We start from the raw sequence: 15,043 nt of genomic DNA on the forward strand, positions 1-15,043 counted from the left end.
TCCGGACCAGGGATGCCTCGTATGTACAATACGCACGCAGAGGGCATAGGAGGGCATGGAGGGCGTGCGATGCCTGCGAAGTATCGGTACATCGATTCCTACTATACATCGTCACGTAGCGTCGAGACACTCCCGATCTTTGCTCCCTCACGACACCTGGTGTTCGAATTCTGGCCCGAGGCCCCCGCAACGCTGTAAACTATGAATTGTTACGTTCTCTCAGTCGGTGTCCGGGGAGAAGTCTTCCGTGTCGAAATCTCGAGTTAAAAGTAGGATCAGGGCCGGAGCACCGAAGGGGCTGAGCACCAGAATTTCGCAAGTCGGGAGGTACCGCCTCAGGTACATAGTGCGCAGTCCGCAGCCAGATCGTGTTGGTAAACCAACGCCAGGCTAGCGCATGCCTACACATACATCAGCGCGCCGGAGGGGGTCTCATTGGCCCGCTCACCTCACGTAGGACCGTGGGCTGGTGGGTCCGTCGCCTATGACTCACACGCCCTTTGGCATCCTCCTCGTCCTCGCTCCGCCAAAAGCCGCCTCGGGTCTCTGTCTGTCTCTGTGCTGCTGCTCAGCGGTATCAGGTTGTATACTGCAAGGTGTTTTATAATACAAGGTTCTACCATGTAAAACTGTGCGTACCGCGCAAAGTTGCACCATACCGCTCTCTCTCTCTCGCACGAACTGGGATAGGACCGCTCCCGCACAAACTGGGATAGGATAGTTGCGCAGCGGAAATTTGTAGCGGTTACCCGTATATGAGTACCTGTATTACCTGCCTACCTAGGTACTTCCATAGGTACCAGGTAGCTGCCTGAGGTGGTCCGCAGCAGGACCCGGTGTCCTTGACGCCCTACAGGCAGGTACCTACCTAGGTAGGAGGTAGGTACTCTTTATTCCAAAGAGGAGGTACCTCCTACATATACGCACCTATATACCCTGCCCTATGTACCTAAGACCCACCTCCATACCCTCCACCTCCGCTCCATACGTGCACCGTGCCCAGCAGGTGGGAGCCAAAGGTTAAGAGGTAGAGGTACATAATGAGTAGGTATGTACCTACATTAGGCTACCTTAGGAGATTAGGTAGGTACCTGCCCTAGGTACCTCCTAGATATATAATATTTCCCACTCTGATGCGTGTATCTTTCTCTCCCTCCCCTGTCTTACTGACCCCTACCCATTCATCCCGCTCCCAATCCGTTCTCTCTGCCCAGCCCATCCACTCTGCTGCCAGTCCACCTACTCTACCACCCATTCTGCTCCCACTAAATCCATTGCCCGACCCTGAGGGAGAGGAAAAAAAATTACTAAAACCAGGCTTGCCCACCCCCATTCCGCCTGCCTTCGGAATTTCTTCCCCTCTTCTTTATTTTTTTCTTCCTCATCTTCCGCCCGACTCCAGAACACACACATATCGTATAGTACAGTAAGGCATCTCTCCAAGATGCGTTAAGCTATCTGACCTCGTGTCGCTCTTCTCTTCCCAGTGCTCTCTGTAGCCACGGCCAAGATTCAGTCTCCCGGACAATACAGCTTCTTCTCCACTCTGTCATCTTGCCCAGTTCTTCCTCACGAGGTTGATCTGAACCTGAACGAGGCCATTCGCAGCTCTCGCCAAAGCTCACTCACCACCATCACCACCATTCCCTCCTCAGACTACCCAGTCGTCACCACGGATTCTCAACAGACACCATGGCTTCCCTCCAGTTCGTCAAGCCCGCCGGCACCACCCGCGCAATCCCGTTTCCCACAGCACCCGCCGCAGCAGGACTTTGTCTTGTTCGACCAACCGACGCCCCAGGGACAGAACGTTAACCGCCCCCTCGCCTCTGCCTCAGCAGCAGCAGCCGCCTTTGGGTCTCGACATCCCCATCTCAACCACTCGGCACAGTTCTCGCACCGTTCTCCTCGGCCTTCTCTGCCGAACCACCGAGTGGCCCAGATCATCCAGGCGCTAGGGCATCAGTCTTCTCCCTCTACGGTTTTCACCAACCTGCACAATCTTCACGCGCAAAACCAGACCCAGCAATCGCCATACGCACCCTTGTCCTCACCGTCTTCCGCCGCACCCGTTCAGAGGAGTCGTGTCGCTCATCCGCCTGTACCCCCATTCCAACCGGGCATTGGCACTCAGCAACCGGCGGCCAACATGAATCTTCAAGGTAATCTACCCAACGTTACCCCCGGCATTGACGGCCCTTTCTCACCCGAAATAGACGCTCTCGCCTTCGAGGACTTCACGCCCTTCGAGGGTGGGGCCAGCACGGCCTACCCTTCTCCTGGCGTTCCTGGGTATGATATGAACGGGAGCTCGGCGTCTAGTACTGTGTCCCCTCGGGACCTGCTCCTTCACGACACTTTTACGTCTGCCCCGAACTCGTCCGCCCTCACGAACTTGACGTCGCCATCCATCTACGACGGCTCTCCGGATTTTCATGACAGTTACGAAGTTTCCCCGAACTTTGGCCCTAGCGATATCGACAGCGGGACTAACGACAATTGGTTCTCGTTGTTCCCCCCCGCCGAGAACACGATCACCAATCCGGCCCCCACCGCCCCCGCTGTCGAGGCGTCACCGGTGGAAGAGTCTGAAGTCATCGAGGCGGCGTCCAACGCTCGTAGGAAGTCCAAGAGCTCGCATTCGCCACCTTCTGGGGCTCACGGCCGCCATTCTTCTATCGCGGGCGTGAGCTCTCGTCGTCGGGACAGGCCTCTTCCCCCCATCGTCGTGGAAGACTCGACCGACGCTGTGGCGATGAAACGGGCTCGCAACACGTTGGCGGCTCGTAAGTCTCGGGAGCGCAAGGCACAACGGTTCGAGGAGCTCGAGGAGCAAATCGTCCAGCTGACACAGGAGCGTGATCATTGGAAGAGCATCGCTCTTCAAAAAACGGGGTAACTTGCGTGGGAACATTGCGGGTCTGTGCATTGCACGGAGCGAACTGGAGGGCGGCCGTCGGCCGGCCAGCCGCCCTTGTTATTAGGAGGTGGTTCGACGTTATCGTCGTGGTCGTTTTCTCAACGCCACCCACCATGGATATATATCTAGGCATTGTTCTTCCAGGCCTTCTCTCTCGTCATTTTCGGTAACTTGTTATTTTTCGCCCGAGTCGTATATCGGAGGATGTGTTATAAGGCGACCTTAGGGAGGAGTTTTCTTTGCTTTCCTCTCACCATCGTCAGAGTCTCTTGGTCTCCCCGTCCTATCTAGTCACTCTTCGCGGTCTTCGAGCCGTGAGTATGAATACGAATACAGCGTTGCGGTCCCCCCCCCCCCCAAAACAACCCGCCACCGCCAGTGGTCGTCTGTGATACCCCGTGACTTGTCCTGCGTAGTGGCCGCCATCCCACGCCGTGGCCTGCCAAGTTCGACTGTCCGGCTCTCCTTGGGCTGATTTCAACCCAAGGCTGACTACCTACCCCAGAAGGGTGACTACTACATCTTCTCTACCTCCTGCACTTGTACTCTGGGTGCATGGTGCACTTATTTGCAGCGAGAACCGTTTGATTTGCGTGAATGTCTCCCACACTGTGTATCCCCCCATCTCTCTCTCTCTTCGCGCTTCGTTTGCATGTCCGCACTTGCAAATATTTGCATCCTGTTCCGCTCCTTGCAACCCGACCAACCCGCGTGTGAGAGTCGACATGCCAGCTGTTTCCCTTATCCACGTCAGTCTCTCTCTCTCTCTCTCTCTAGGGATTTTTACGCAGACAGCCGCGGTAGATTCCGACGCATCCGCAGTAGATCGATTCACGGCTCCCTCCCACGCCTTCGTCGCGCACATAGACTTTTGCTTCGTGGCCCTCTCGCACCAGCCGCGGTCGCAGTCCGTAACGTGTGGAAGCGGACGGAGTGTTTGTTCATGGCTAACCATAGAGAGCAAACCTTCCGTGTTCCTACAGGGTACCTAGTTAGTAGTAGTAGCAGTAGTAAGTATACCTCGCTACCAATGGGGACCGCCTAGGGGTACTGAGGCTATCCCGAGGCCTCCCGCGGGGCACTGCAGGCGTGCGGAGCTAGGCTGCTTTGCAACTATTCCCAGTCAGCCCAAGTCAGCAACTCCTATGCAACGACATCTCGCGCGAGCGCGTCTCCCACCATATCCCCCCCGTCTTCCTCTGCGCGAGGGCAATTCGCAGTCTTTTCCTTACTTCCTTGTTTCTCTGACGGGCGGGCCCCCCCCTCTTATTATTTCCCTAGCCTCGCCCATCCCGGCTCGACCTATCTCTTTTATCCACCACAACTCCTGTCGGTCCCGCGCCACAGCGCAACGGAAGGAATGTAGATCGGATTAGGTACCTAGTTAATATGGGGGGCGCTGGTGATGGCCATCCCGCCCTCGAGAACTCCTGTAGTGTACGGGTTGCCTCCCTCCACGAACCCCAGCTTCGCTACTACAACACACCTACGTACACAGTACCAAAGACGTGGCTTGCTTGCGTCCTGGTGTGTGGGCACAAGGGAGAGTAATCTCTCCGGCAAACAGCGCATTCCTGCGGTAGGAGGCAGGCGGGGGGCGGGGGAGGGCACTATCGCAACATTAGACGTAGGTTGCTATTAAGTTACCGTGCGAAAGCTTCGCCTCGTTGAGCACGACTTGCCCCCCCCCCCCCCCCCCCTTACGATACTTAGCCACACGCAGCAATCGCAAGCTCCTGCGGGCGTTGACAACCGCGCGCGGCGGGATCTAACCTACTGCGAGAAGCCCGGGGCACCGGTAGATCTGCGACAAAGACCTGCCAGCACCTGAGAGAGAGAGAGAGAGAGAGGGAGAGAGAAGCAGATCCACCCACAGCCGCGCCAGAAAAGCTAGACCATGTCTCCAGCCGCATTCTGTAGTAACGGAGCAGTGGTGCTGAGAGAGACGCGCGTCTGGAGTTAAAACGCCTTATCGAACCGGCGTTCCGGGACACCTGAACAACCCCCTCCACCACCACCTCCCCAAACCTTACTGCGGCAAGTTCGTCAAGGACCGCGTCTCGGACACTCGCCACACGCGTACGCACATGTGATCGTGCGCCGGTTCGACGTAGCGGGCTCCTCTCCCAGGCTATGGCAAGTGAGAGAGAGCTACGGCGTCCACGCCGACGAGAGGGGATACCTCGCGGACCAAAGAGAAAGGAGGGCAAGGCACTCCCGCTGCCTCGTAATCTCGTCACTGGCTGCGGCTCCTAGGAGTAGTGACGATCGTAGGCGAGAAGCAGAAATATTCCCATGGTTGAACGTGCGTTTCACTCACTCGTTCATTCGTTCGTTCGTCATCCACATACATGCCCAACATCTTCTCTCCCCCCCTCCTTTTCGTCCAGGCCACAACCCCTCCTCCTCCTAGATCAGTAGGTTACTTAACGAAGGATAGGTTCGATTCCTAACATCGCTACTTGGTAGTCTTCGCTATTTAGCTCATCTCCCCCCCCCCCAAAAAAAACCCCCCCACCAAAAATTTCCCCCGTCACCCACCCCGCGCTCTAATGCGCCTTGACGACGCCGGCGGCGTCGGCCTGGGCCGCGATCCGCTTCTTGTACTGCTGGACGTCGCCGGGGAACTTCCACACGGTGCCGCCCTCGCACACCCACAGGCTGCTGCACACCGTCTGCAGCATCGTCACGTCGTGCGACACCATCAGCACGCCGCCCTGGAACTCGCGCAGCGCCTCCGACAGCGCGTCCATCGCCTCGATGTCCAGGTGGTTCGACGGCTCGTCCAGCACCAGGATGTGCGGCTGCGTCAGCGCCAGGCACGCGAACGCCACCCGCGACTTCTGCCCCCCCGACAGCACCTCCATCTTCTGCAGCCCCGTCGTGCCCGTGATGCCGAACGCCCCCAGCTGCCGCCGGTACTCCTCGTCCGTCCGCCCCGGGTACGTCTTCGCCATGAAGCTGACCGCGCTCACCGTCAGGTCCAGCGCGTCCACGTGGTGCTGCGCGAAGAACCCCACCCGCAGCCGCGAGTGCTGCGATATCACCCCTTTTGTCGGCGAGAGCTTGCCGATGAGCAGCTTCAGGATCGTGGTCTTGCCCGCGCCGTTGGGGCCGACGATGCCGATCCGCGAGTCCAGCTGCACGTCGAGATCGATGTCCTTGAGGAGTATGTTGTCGCTCGTGTACCCGAACGTGACGCCCGTCATCTGCACGATAGGCGGCGAGAGCTTCTCCACCTCGGGAAACCGAAACTTGACGCTGTATTCCGACTCTGGCGGTTCCAGCACCGGCATACGCTCCAACTTCTTGATGCGCGACTGCGCTTCGGCAGCCTTGCCGGCGTTGTAGCGGAACTTGTCGATAAACGCCTGTAGATGAGCGCGCTGTGCCGCGTTGTTTTCGTATTCTCGCTTCGCAGCCTTCTTGCGTTCTTCCCTAGTAGCATAGAAGGACTCGAAGTTCGCGCCTCTGTAGTAATCGAGTCGCTGCGAATGCTGGTGTATGATATCCGTCGCAACCTCATTCAGGAACGCCCTGTCATGGCTGACTACTAGGACGGTGCTAGGGTACGTTAGGAGGTAGTTGGAAAGGAAGGTAATCGACGGAACGTCCAACATATTGGACGGTTCGTCGAGGAGCAGAAGGTCAGGCTCGCAGAAAAGGGCTCTGGCGAGGGCCAGACGCATGCGCCAACCACCAGAGAATGTTTTGGTGGCGAATTGTTGACGTTCCGGCGAGAAGCCCAGTCCAGCCAGAATACTGGCAGCTCTAGACTCGGCCTTGTCCGACTCCATCTCGGCCAATTTAGCCTGGATTTCTCCAAGCTTCTGATCGAGTGTCTCCCGGTCATGATCTAGCTTAGCAGCATCGGCAGAGGTATCCGCCATAGATGACCGCTGTGATTCGATCTCGGCAAGGCGTGCGCCGGTTTCCTAGAGGCGAGATTAGCCAGTGAGGTTTGCCGCGTTTGGGGAGGATAGAAGCATACTGCTTGCTCCTTGAGCAACACTTTACGCCAAACGTCGGCGTCCAAGACGGCCTGCAAGGCGGACGTGTCATCGCCGGTGATCTACCCTCGTTAGCACAGCACATGAATGCAAGAAAGACTCCGCCAGCGGGCGTCGGTCTCACCTCTTGCTCGACGTGGAGAATGGAGATATGTGTCGGGACGGGGAGCTCTCGCCTGGACAGCGCCCGGAGCAGCGTGGATTTACCGACACCATTGTGGCCGACCAAGCCATAGCGGTGTCCGTAGGCGAGAGTCAAGTCTGTATCGGTAAGGATCCGCGTGCCACCAATGCCGACGTCGACGTTCTCGATCTTGATATCCTTGGTCTTGTTGGTGCCACCGCTTGAACCAAGCTGGAGAGGATTGACAGCCATGTAAAACTCCTCGTAGCTCTGGGCGCTATCGGATTGGTTGAGCAGCCGGGACGCTTCATACTCGACCGTCTTGAACTGCTTCTTGTTCTGCTTGGCGGCGATCTTGCGCTCCGCCTTCTCAAGCTTCTTCCGGTCGACCTTGGACTCGACCTTGCGGGCGTTTGCGGACTCGAGGTCGACAGTCCCGGTAGCCACAGCCAAGGTGGAGGACATATTCCGCTGAGCGCCGACCTGAATGGCTTGGTCGAGCCGCTTCACGGCAGACGGGCCGCGCCTCTCGCCGTTGCTGCTGTTGACCTCCTCATACTTGTCGACCCACTTGGAGACGAGGGCGCGAATCTTGTCCTGGTTGGAGCCGGTGACGTCGCCGGAGGCGGAGAGCAGGAGCTCGGTGATAGCGGCGGCGGCCTCGGCCAGGGGCGACAGATCGGGAGATTCCTCCTCGTCGCCAACCCAGGCGGTCGATGCATGTCTGAGATAGCCCACAGAATACTCGGAAACAACCGGGTCGATGTCCGGGATGGCGGCTCTGATGTCAGCCTCCATAACAAAGCGGGCGTGGCCGGAGATGAGCTGGGAAGGATGTCTGGTATCGGCGGCGGCCCCCTCGCGCGGATCGGGAGATAAGCTGCGAGCGGTCAGCTGTTTGTCTGGCCTGTCGTGTGGGGGGGGGTTGCTGGTCTCTGGAGTCGAGAAGTGCCGCTTGGGAGTTGCAGTTGCGTGGATCCTCGCCGTCCGGGCTGATTTTTTGCGGGGGGGTTTTTTTTTCCCACGCCGGTTGCAGGGCCCGTAAAGGCAAGCCGTCTCGTATGAGTAGATTGGGTGGGTGTGGACGTGGGCGTGTTAGGAGATGATAGGTTGCTTCATCGAAGGCGTCGACACAAGCCCACAATGTCGTCCGAATAAAAAGTAGCGGCGCATACTCATACATTTGCCGCTTGTGTCCCGCATCATCGCCTGTGCCACTGTGGCGTTGCCTTCATGTTGATAGCATATGAGCACTCATATTGGACTGACACCTGGCGGGGGATAGCGCCGGACCTACGGCCCCCCTTACGTACATACGCATACATGAGGTTCTCTCCCTTGCATTAGGTACCTACTGACCGGGTACCTACTGACCGGTATCGTGCATGATAATTACCTATGATAACGACATGCATGTATGTACCTATGCATGTATGAGTATGCATGTATGTAAGTGGGCGGGTATGTACCTACCCTGCTATGGTCTCTTAGGTGGAAGGCAACGGATTGCACATATCCATAGTCGATCCCTCCCCCTCTCCTATTTTCCGGCCTTGCTTTCTCCTATTCCGAGTGATGGGATCTCGTCCCGTCCCGCCCATTACATTGCCTCCGATATTTACTTATATTGGTTCCTCGCCCACTGCCGGCCGAACTATGTATCGCTAGCGAACTAGTACCTGCGTAAGATCTCATCACGGCCAATATTGGTATACACGTAGGAACCCGCCAGTCTTTGATTGTATTGTCGTGTCGGCGACGGGGGCACGATTACCAGGACCGGGCTCGTCGCGTGTTATTAGTCCGCGTTGGCCTCGGACTGCGGCGTCCATCGACCTTTCGAGATCATCACTCCCCGTTTAGGTAGCCTATCACGTCCCCGGTACCTACCATTCAGGGAAATATTCTTTCGTCACGTCGGGACTTCCAGCTCGCCTCTCCCCATGTCGGCTATCCTCTTACGGGCATAGGGCCAAACCGCGATCCCGGTAGCCCTTCCTGCCTGGATGTACGGATAATGTAAACATATGGAATAGGGCGTGGTCTCGATGCGAAGGGCTGGACTTGGCTGGGATGGCCAGATCGATTCGACATCGGCCAGTATCAAAGCCGTCGCTGGTAACTCTAACGTGGCTAATACGCATACATAACACACACGCGTAGCCGCAGCGAGCTGGTCCTCTACTATGGGACCCAGGGTGAAGAACGAGGAGGTTATGCAAACCACGATGATCGGGGCCAAAGGGGCCAAAGGGGCCAAAGGGGCTGATAGGAAATGAGCTTTCCTGGACCGATCTCGTCCGCTCTCTTGAAAATTTATATAGGTACTTTCAATATGTAGGTACTATATGTGCCTACTAATATCCATTCCATTGGCATGGTTACCTGCCTATCTACCTCCCTCCTTTATATCATTCGCGAATAGGAAGTCGACTTTTCGATGCACCTATGGCCATAACGAACACCTTCCGGGCGGGAACGAAGGCGCGTGTCGGGTGACGCGACGGCGACCGCCTCGCGCACGCGCCCTCCCTAATGGGATTGGGGTTGGGATTTTACCTGTAAATATATGTATATGTATACCTATATAACATACCTGGCAGGGGAAAAACGCGCATCCTTCTTGTCGCTTTTGGGGGGGATCTTTTTGTTTTTGCTCTCTCTCGACGCGCGATTCGTCTGATCGCTGATTTGCCATGCTACGGGGTCTCCCTGCTCGGCCCCTTTCTGCACCTTTCCAGCTACGGCAAACCACTCCCTTCCAACCCGGCCGCAGAGATTTCTTCAGCCGGGCTTGGTGTCTCGTTTGCAGCCATCGTTTCCGTTATTGGCAGTCGGGACCGTTTCTCGCCAGGTTCGCGAACGAATACCCAACCTGACTGCCCCGAGATGTAACGGGCTGGGGGATCCCCAGGATTACGTAGTAGACTGCATACCAGGCCTAAGCATGATGCAGTTCGTGATGCGGCCACCGCCAGGACCAGCACGGCTCCCGATGTGATGTATGCGTCGTGTCTGCTGCTACGGCATTTCCCTCACAAGCCCTTTGGGTGTGTGGTTCGATGTGAATTCGAGATCTGGGAACCGATGACATAACAGCTCACATTCCCTTACCGGGGCATGTACATGTGCATATGTGGGTGACACCCACATGCACATAAGAGCGTATTCGACCTAGGAATAGATCAACGAAACACAAAGCAAAGTGAGACAACAATTGTTCAACAATCCCACGCGCGCTGTGTGTGTATGCGTGTGTGGTATGTGTGTGAGATGGTGGGGAAAGGAAAAGGGGAGAGAGGGGAGGGTTGTACACATGAGCGTATTTCGATTCGTGAGAGGGAATCTAACATCATTTATCTCGTGATACTGTGGCAGTGGCTTCGAGGTTCAGCTACAAGCCGATCCTGCTTAGAACTTGAGCACTTTGGGAATATCATTGGCTCCGCATGGATATTAAATATCGCGAACGTGTTTATCGATGGCCTACATAGGTAGTAAGTCAGCGATGTTAAGTCGAGAGGCCCTTACTACATGGCCGTCTCCGTCAATCTACCCCCGCGCAGCGGGTAGGACTGCTATTCGCGGTCCGGTTCTGTTAATATAACTCGGCATAGGGTTTGCTGCCGATTTCCCATCGGAAGAAACCTGCAATTATCAACCGGACAACATGACACCACACACCAAAGTGGAGCGATTCCATTGACCGTCATCTTACTCACAGACTAGCTCAAGCGCTATATCTTGTCGTATGCAACGCCGAGTGTAAGTGGAAGTAGAATAACGGTTGGGGGTGGGTTGCAGCCATTGATCGAATGGGGTGGATCTAGGATAGAGTCTCCAGGCGTTTCGTCTCGTTGCAATGCATGATGGCGATTCCCGCGGGGTGTTTCTCCTGTGGAATAAGTTGTTGGTAGCGACTCGGGCCCTGAGGTTGGAATTCGCTCCCGGGGTCTCCCATCTAACATCGGTGGGCTCTGTAAAATGAACATTTTAGCGAGTTCGCAGTGCTGCTGAAGCGCTCTAGAACAATAACCGAGGAGGAAGACGGCGTATAGGTAGTCCGCGGAACCATCGCGAACGGTTGGTTCTCCGCAGGGAATCTCAGGAGGCTTGTTTCAGCTGGTGACGATATCGACCGCCGGAGGGGACTGCATGGTGTGGCCTACCTAGGTAGCTCTGCTTAGATGCTGTTCGCGAGGTGTGGTACTGTAACCGGAAACACCTGTTTACGCGCCATTATTGGATAGAAGTCGCCATTGCTTTCCTGCCTTGGGGGATTGAAAAGTTGCTGTTGGCATCATCGTTGCCACTTGCGATCCCAGCCCCTGCCTACGGCCACCCAGACCAACCGAGGGACATATGCAGCCCAGAACAGCCGTAGTCGAAAATGCCGCCATCATCAATGCGATCGGTGGAGGCCGAAGGGTAAGGAGGAGGTAAGACTGGATACCCGCGTCTATTTTAGGGGGAGGCTCGTCTCCACATCTCCAGCTTTCGCCGTGGCCTTGACAGCTCCGTGGACCCCTGCCGCACCCGGCTGCGCTGTGTACAGGCAGACTAGTACAACTCTGGTCTGTTGTAATGTAGGTCCTCGATCCTCATACGCCGACGGTAGGATATCTAGGCATAGTTCGCGATCTGGCGGATCGGCTGGCTGCCCAGTATGGCTTTGCCGTTCGGAAGATGTCCGGCAGGAGTAAAACGAGCCGTGTTTTAGCGAAATGTACGTAGTGCCTCGCGGTTGGTATGAAATGCTCGAGTCCGTCAGCTTCTGACACTCCTGGCCAGAAATATGCAAATAATTCCTTCTCATCTCCCACTAAGCATGCGGACTTTTGACTTTGTCTGGCCCGTAGACCGAGGCGAATGCTCATGTGATAGACATGGCCTCGGACTTGAGGATATACCATAGTAATGTGATTAACGACAGAAGCCATCGGATCGTGGCATGGGATGACAGGGGACCATGTCTAGAGTATGGCAGTTAAGCAAAGCAAGGCCCGTGTCCATCGGTGTCTCGGTCTCGGTGCTCGATTCCTATGAGATTCCTTGTATCGGCAGCAATAATAACACAGCAGCAGCAGCAGCAGCAGCAGCAACAACAATAATAGGGACAATAACACCAACACCAGGGATGAGCAGCTGTCTTGCCCAATGCTGGCATTGTCGTTGGTTGCGCCGCAATCTAAGTAATACTTGCATGTGTGTCTCATCACCCGGCGGCTCCTAGTCGCCAACTGGCCTTGCCGATAAGCCCACAATGCTGTTCTGTTCTATGCAGCCATCTTGTGGGTAGCGGGCAACAGAAATCCGTCCGCTCTCCTTTCCGTTTTCACACGCCCTGGCGAACTTTTCCTGAGGGAAGTAGGGCGGCAGTCCGAACGGAACGGTAAAAATCCCCAGGAAGCTTATAGACTACGTAGACGAGGCAGACAAGAAGAAACAACAACATCGTCGCCTTCCTAATGGGCGGAGAGGAGGTAGTGAGGTACGTGCATACGTGGGCGAGAAACAAGGCATCGGAAGCGCTGGGGGTGGGGGAGCGAGAGGTCGTATGACCTGCCTGTTTCCCACGAGCACAGCTTACCTCTGTTTACGATTCGCGGCAGCGTACGATGGCGGACAGTCTGCTATTGGCTGAAGGGGTGTTTGGGGTAACGGGGGTTTCCCTGGGGGACAGAGCACTGACGGCTTGACGAGCAAGCCTTGGCGGGCAAATAACACAGACTAACATGGATTGTATCGAGGGGCGTCAAGCCTCGTCGGTTGTCATGTCCTACATGGGAGAACTAGCGGTGGGCGGCTAGACGACAAGAGGAAGACATGACATCTGGCGAGCCCTTCCGGATCTGCGGTGGATGCGAGCAGGTACCTCCTGGGCAGAGGACGATTGATCGTCTTATTTAGTCGAGATGATGCCGTCGGAGAAACACGGTGATGGGTTATCCTGCGGTGCGTTTGGGTATTTACAGAGCCCGTGTACATATGTAGTTGCTAGCTAGCACATGGATTCCGATATCGTAGTTTATATCGAAGCTCGTCAGAGGGATGGTGAGTCTGTCCCGCGTTGCGACGGGGCCGAAAAAGATGAGATGGCGTATGGAGCGACGTGCATGGAGATAATATGAGTACCTGGGGATGTCTTCGAACGTAATAGACTACCTCTAAGGTCGATGAGCTGAATTCAAGGACGCCGGTGCGATTAGGTAATATTACGTGATGGGAACAAGAGGTACCTACCTCCTAGGCCAGCTGGGTACCTAAGGTACCCTGCCCTGAGTATATAGGGTACTTCCTTCTAGAGTGTCTGTATAGCTGTGTATGTAAGTACTTACTTAAGTACCTGAAATTCATCAATCCCATAAGGTACATGGGCTGGGAGTCGGGCACCTCGTAGCCTGCCTACAGGCATTTTCTTCCAATATTACGGCACGTCCGCGCTGCAACATTTACTACGCCTACCTATCAGGTCCGGCCGCCGTACTTAGAGAGAGGCTCAAGGAGATTAGGTACCTCTAAGGAGGGATGTCAACGTACGTATGTCCGCCGACATACAACCTCTCTGACCCAATGTGTCCCGGGGCGGGATAATGATATCACAGATTGCCATGTCTCTGGATGGATCATTAGGTTAGTATCTGGGCCACAAATACGTATGCATTTTGTATTGGCAGTTGAAAGCGATCCTCTACTCTTGTCATCTGATGTCTATCGTGGCATGAAAATCAACCTCAACGCCTAGGTAGGTACATAACCTGAGGTCGGTAGCAAGTAGGAACCTGCGCAGGTAGCGGTGCATGTACATTAGGCATACACATATGCTTACCTCACCTGCCACCGTGTCGTGACGGCTAAGACACCACGGTTAGACACGAAACCGAGCATCTGGAACTCTCACGCCTTAAACACCAATGTCACATAATTATCGTCCATTAGTAGGCATTCCCCGATGGTATTGACGCAGGCCGTGCCCGCTCACTGCCATCTACGTACGCGCATATAGAGAGGCATCTGATAAGTCTGGGACGGTGGTATGGTGTCCAGCGACAATTCAGGCTATTCAGAAATCCACACACACGGACACACGCACACGCTCATGACAACAAGGCCACCAACGGCTGTGGTATGTCGACACATACGAACGTGCGTAAGGATGTTGTCGTCGGGTAGGGGAAGGCCGATAATTAATTGATTGATTGCGTAGTATTGTGTCGTGTTGTGTTGTGAACGTGGCAGCAGCATCCATATATGTCGCCTCTTGTACGGCCCCATCCGCAGAGAAAAACACCTAGTATAAGATGATGCAATCAACTCATCTACCTACCTGCCTGCTTGCCTGCTGTGGCGGCAGACATTGCTGTGCACAAACATATTATGTGCTAGAATTCATACTACGTCGCATGCTTCTTCAAGCGGCAGTACGTGCCATAACCTACTACTATACGACCCAACACGTCTTTACGTGTGTGAATCAGCGTGTATACGGATGCCACGGGGGCGCCTGAGATGTAATACCCTACATCCGTACGTATAGTAGTAGGGGTAGAGCAGAGGGCACGGAACAGGTAGGGAAGTCCGACATGCTCTCATTCTTGGTTCCGTGCCAGACCCGAATCCTTTGGAAATCAAGTTATGCACTTGTCAACACACTACCTCGATGTGGGTAGACCCTAATACTATACATGCCTGGGACTGCCTGTCTGCCTACCTACCTAGGTACCTACCTACCTTGGTCCTACGTAGGAGGTAGGTATATGGATTCCACTGCCCATGGATTCTACTACCTGTAGGGACTTCCCGTCTCCTGTCGCACGGGCGATTGTCAAGACAGCGGAAGTGGGGTTCCCCCTGTGCTGCACGGTACCGACGACGCGTACCTTACCTAGTCCTCCTCCTCCATACATCAATCTATCTCCTTAGAGTACCCTGACGTGCCGTGGTACCTACTGGGCCCTTAGATAGGAGGTACCTAGATAGGTATAGGTA

General features: G+C 55.4%; 2 protein-coding genes across 2 annotated transcripts; one reads left to right on the forward strand and one right to left on the reverse strand.

The window, feature by feature from the left end:
* Positions 1-484: 484 nt before the first annotated feature.
* Positions 485-2,899, forward strand: GGS23DRAFT_594241 (uncharacterized protein; the record flags this gene model as incomplete). The annotated part of the gene is made up of 2 exons (XM_051518135.1): positions 485-548; positions 1,488-2,899. 2 exons carry the CDS (start codon positions 485-487, stop codon positions 2,897-2,899), a joined length of 1,476 nt encoding a protein of 491 aa, XP_051374800.1.
* A 2,547-nt stretch (positions 2,900-5,446) lies between these two features.
* GGS23DRAFT_555418 (P-loop containing nucleoside triphosphate hydrolase protein) lies at positions 5,447-8,317 on the reverse strand. The gene is made up of 3 exons (XM_051515600.1): positions 7,055-8,317; positions 6,912-6,992; positions 5,447-6,855 (listed from the first exon to the last, which is right to left on the reverse strand). Exons 1-3 carry the CDS (start codon positions 7,850-7,852, stop codon positions 5,470-5,472), a joined length of 2,265 nt encoding a protein of 754 aa, XP_051374801.1. The 5' UTR covers positions 7,853-8,317; the 3' UTR covers positions 5,447-5,469.
* Positions 8,318-15,043: the final 6,726 nt, after the last annotated feature.

Source organism: Durotheca rogersii (assembly GCF_024521655.1).
Source record: "Durotheca rogersii strain YMJ 92031201 chromosome Unknown GGS23scaffold_4, whole genome shotgun sequence".
Taxonomy (NCBI): domain Eukaryota; kingdom Fungi; phylum Ascomycota; class Sordariomycetes; order Xylariales; family Xylariaceae; genus Durotheca; species Durotheca rogersii.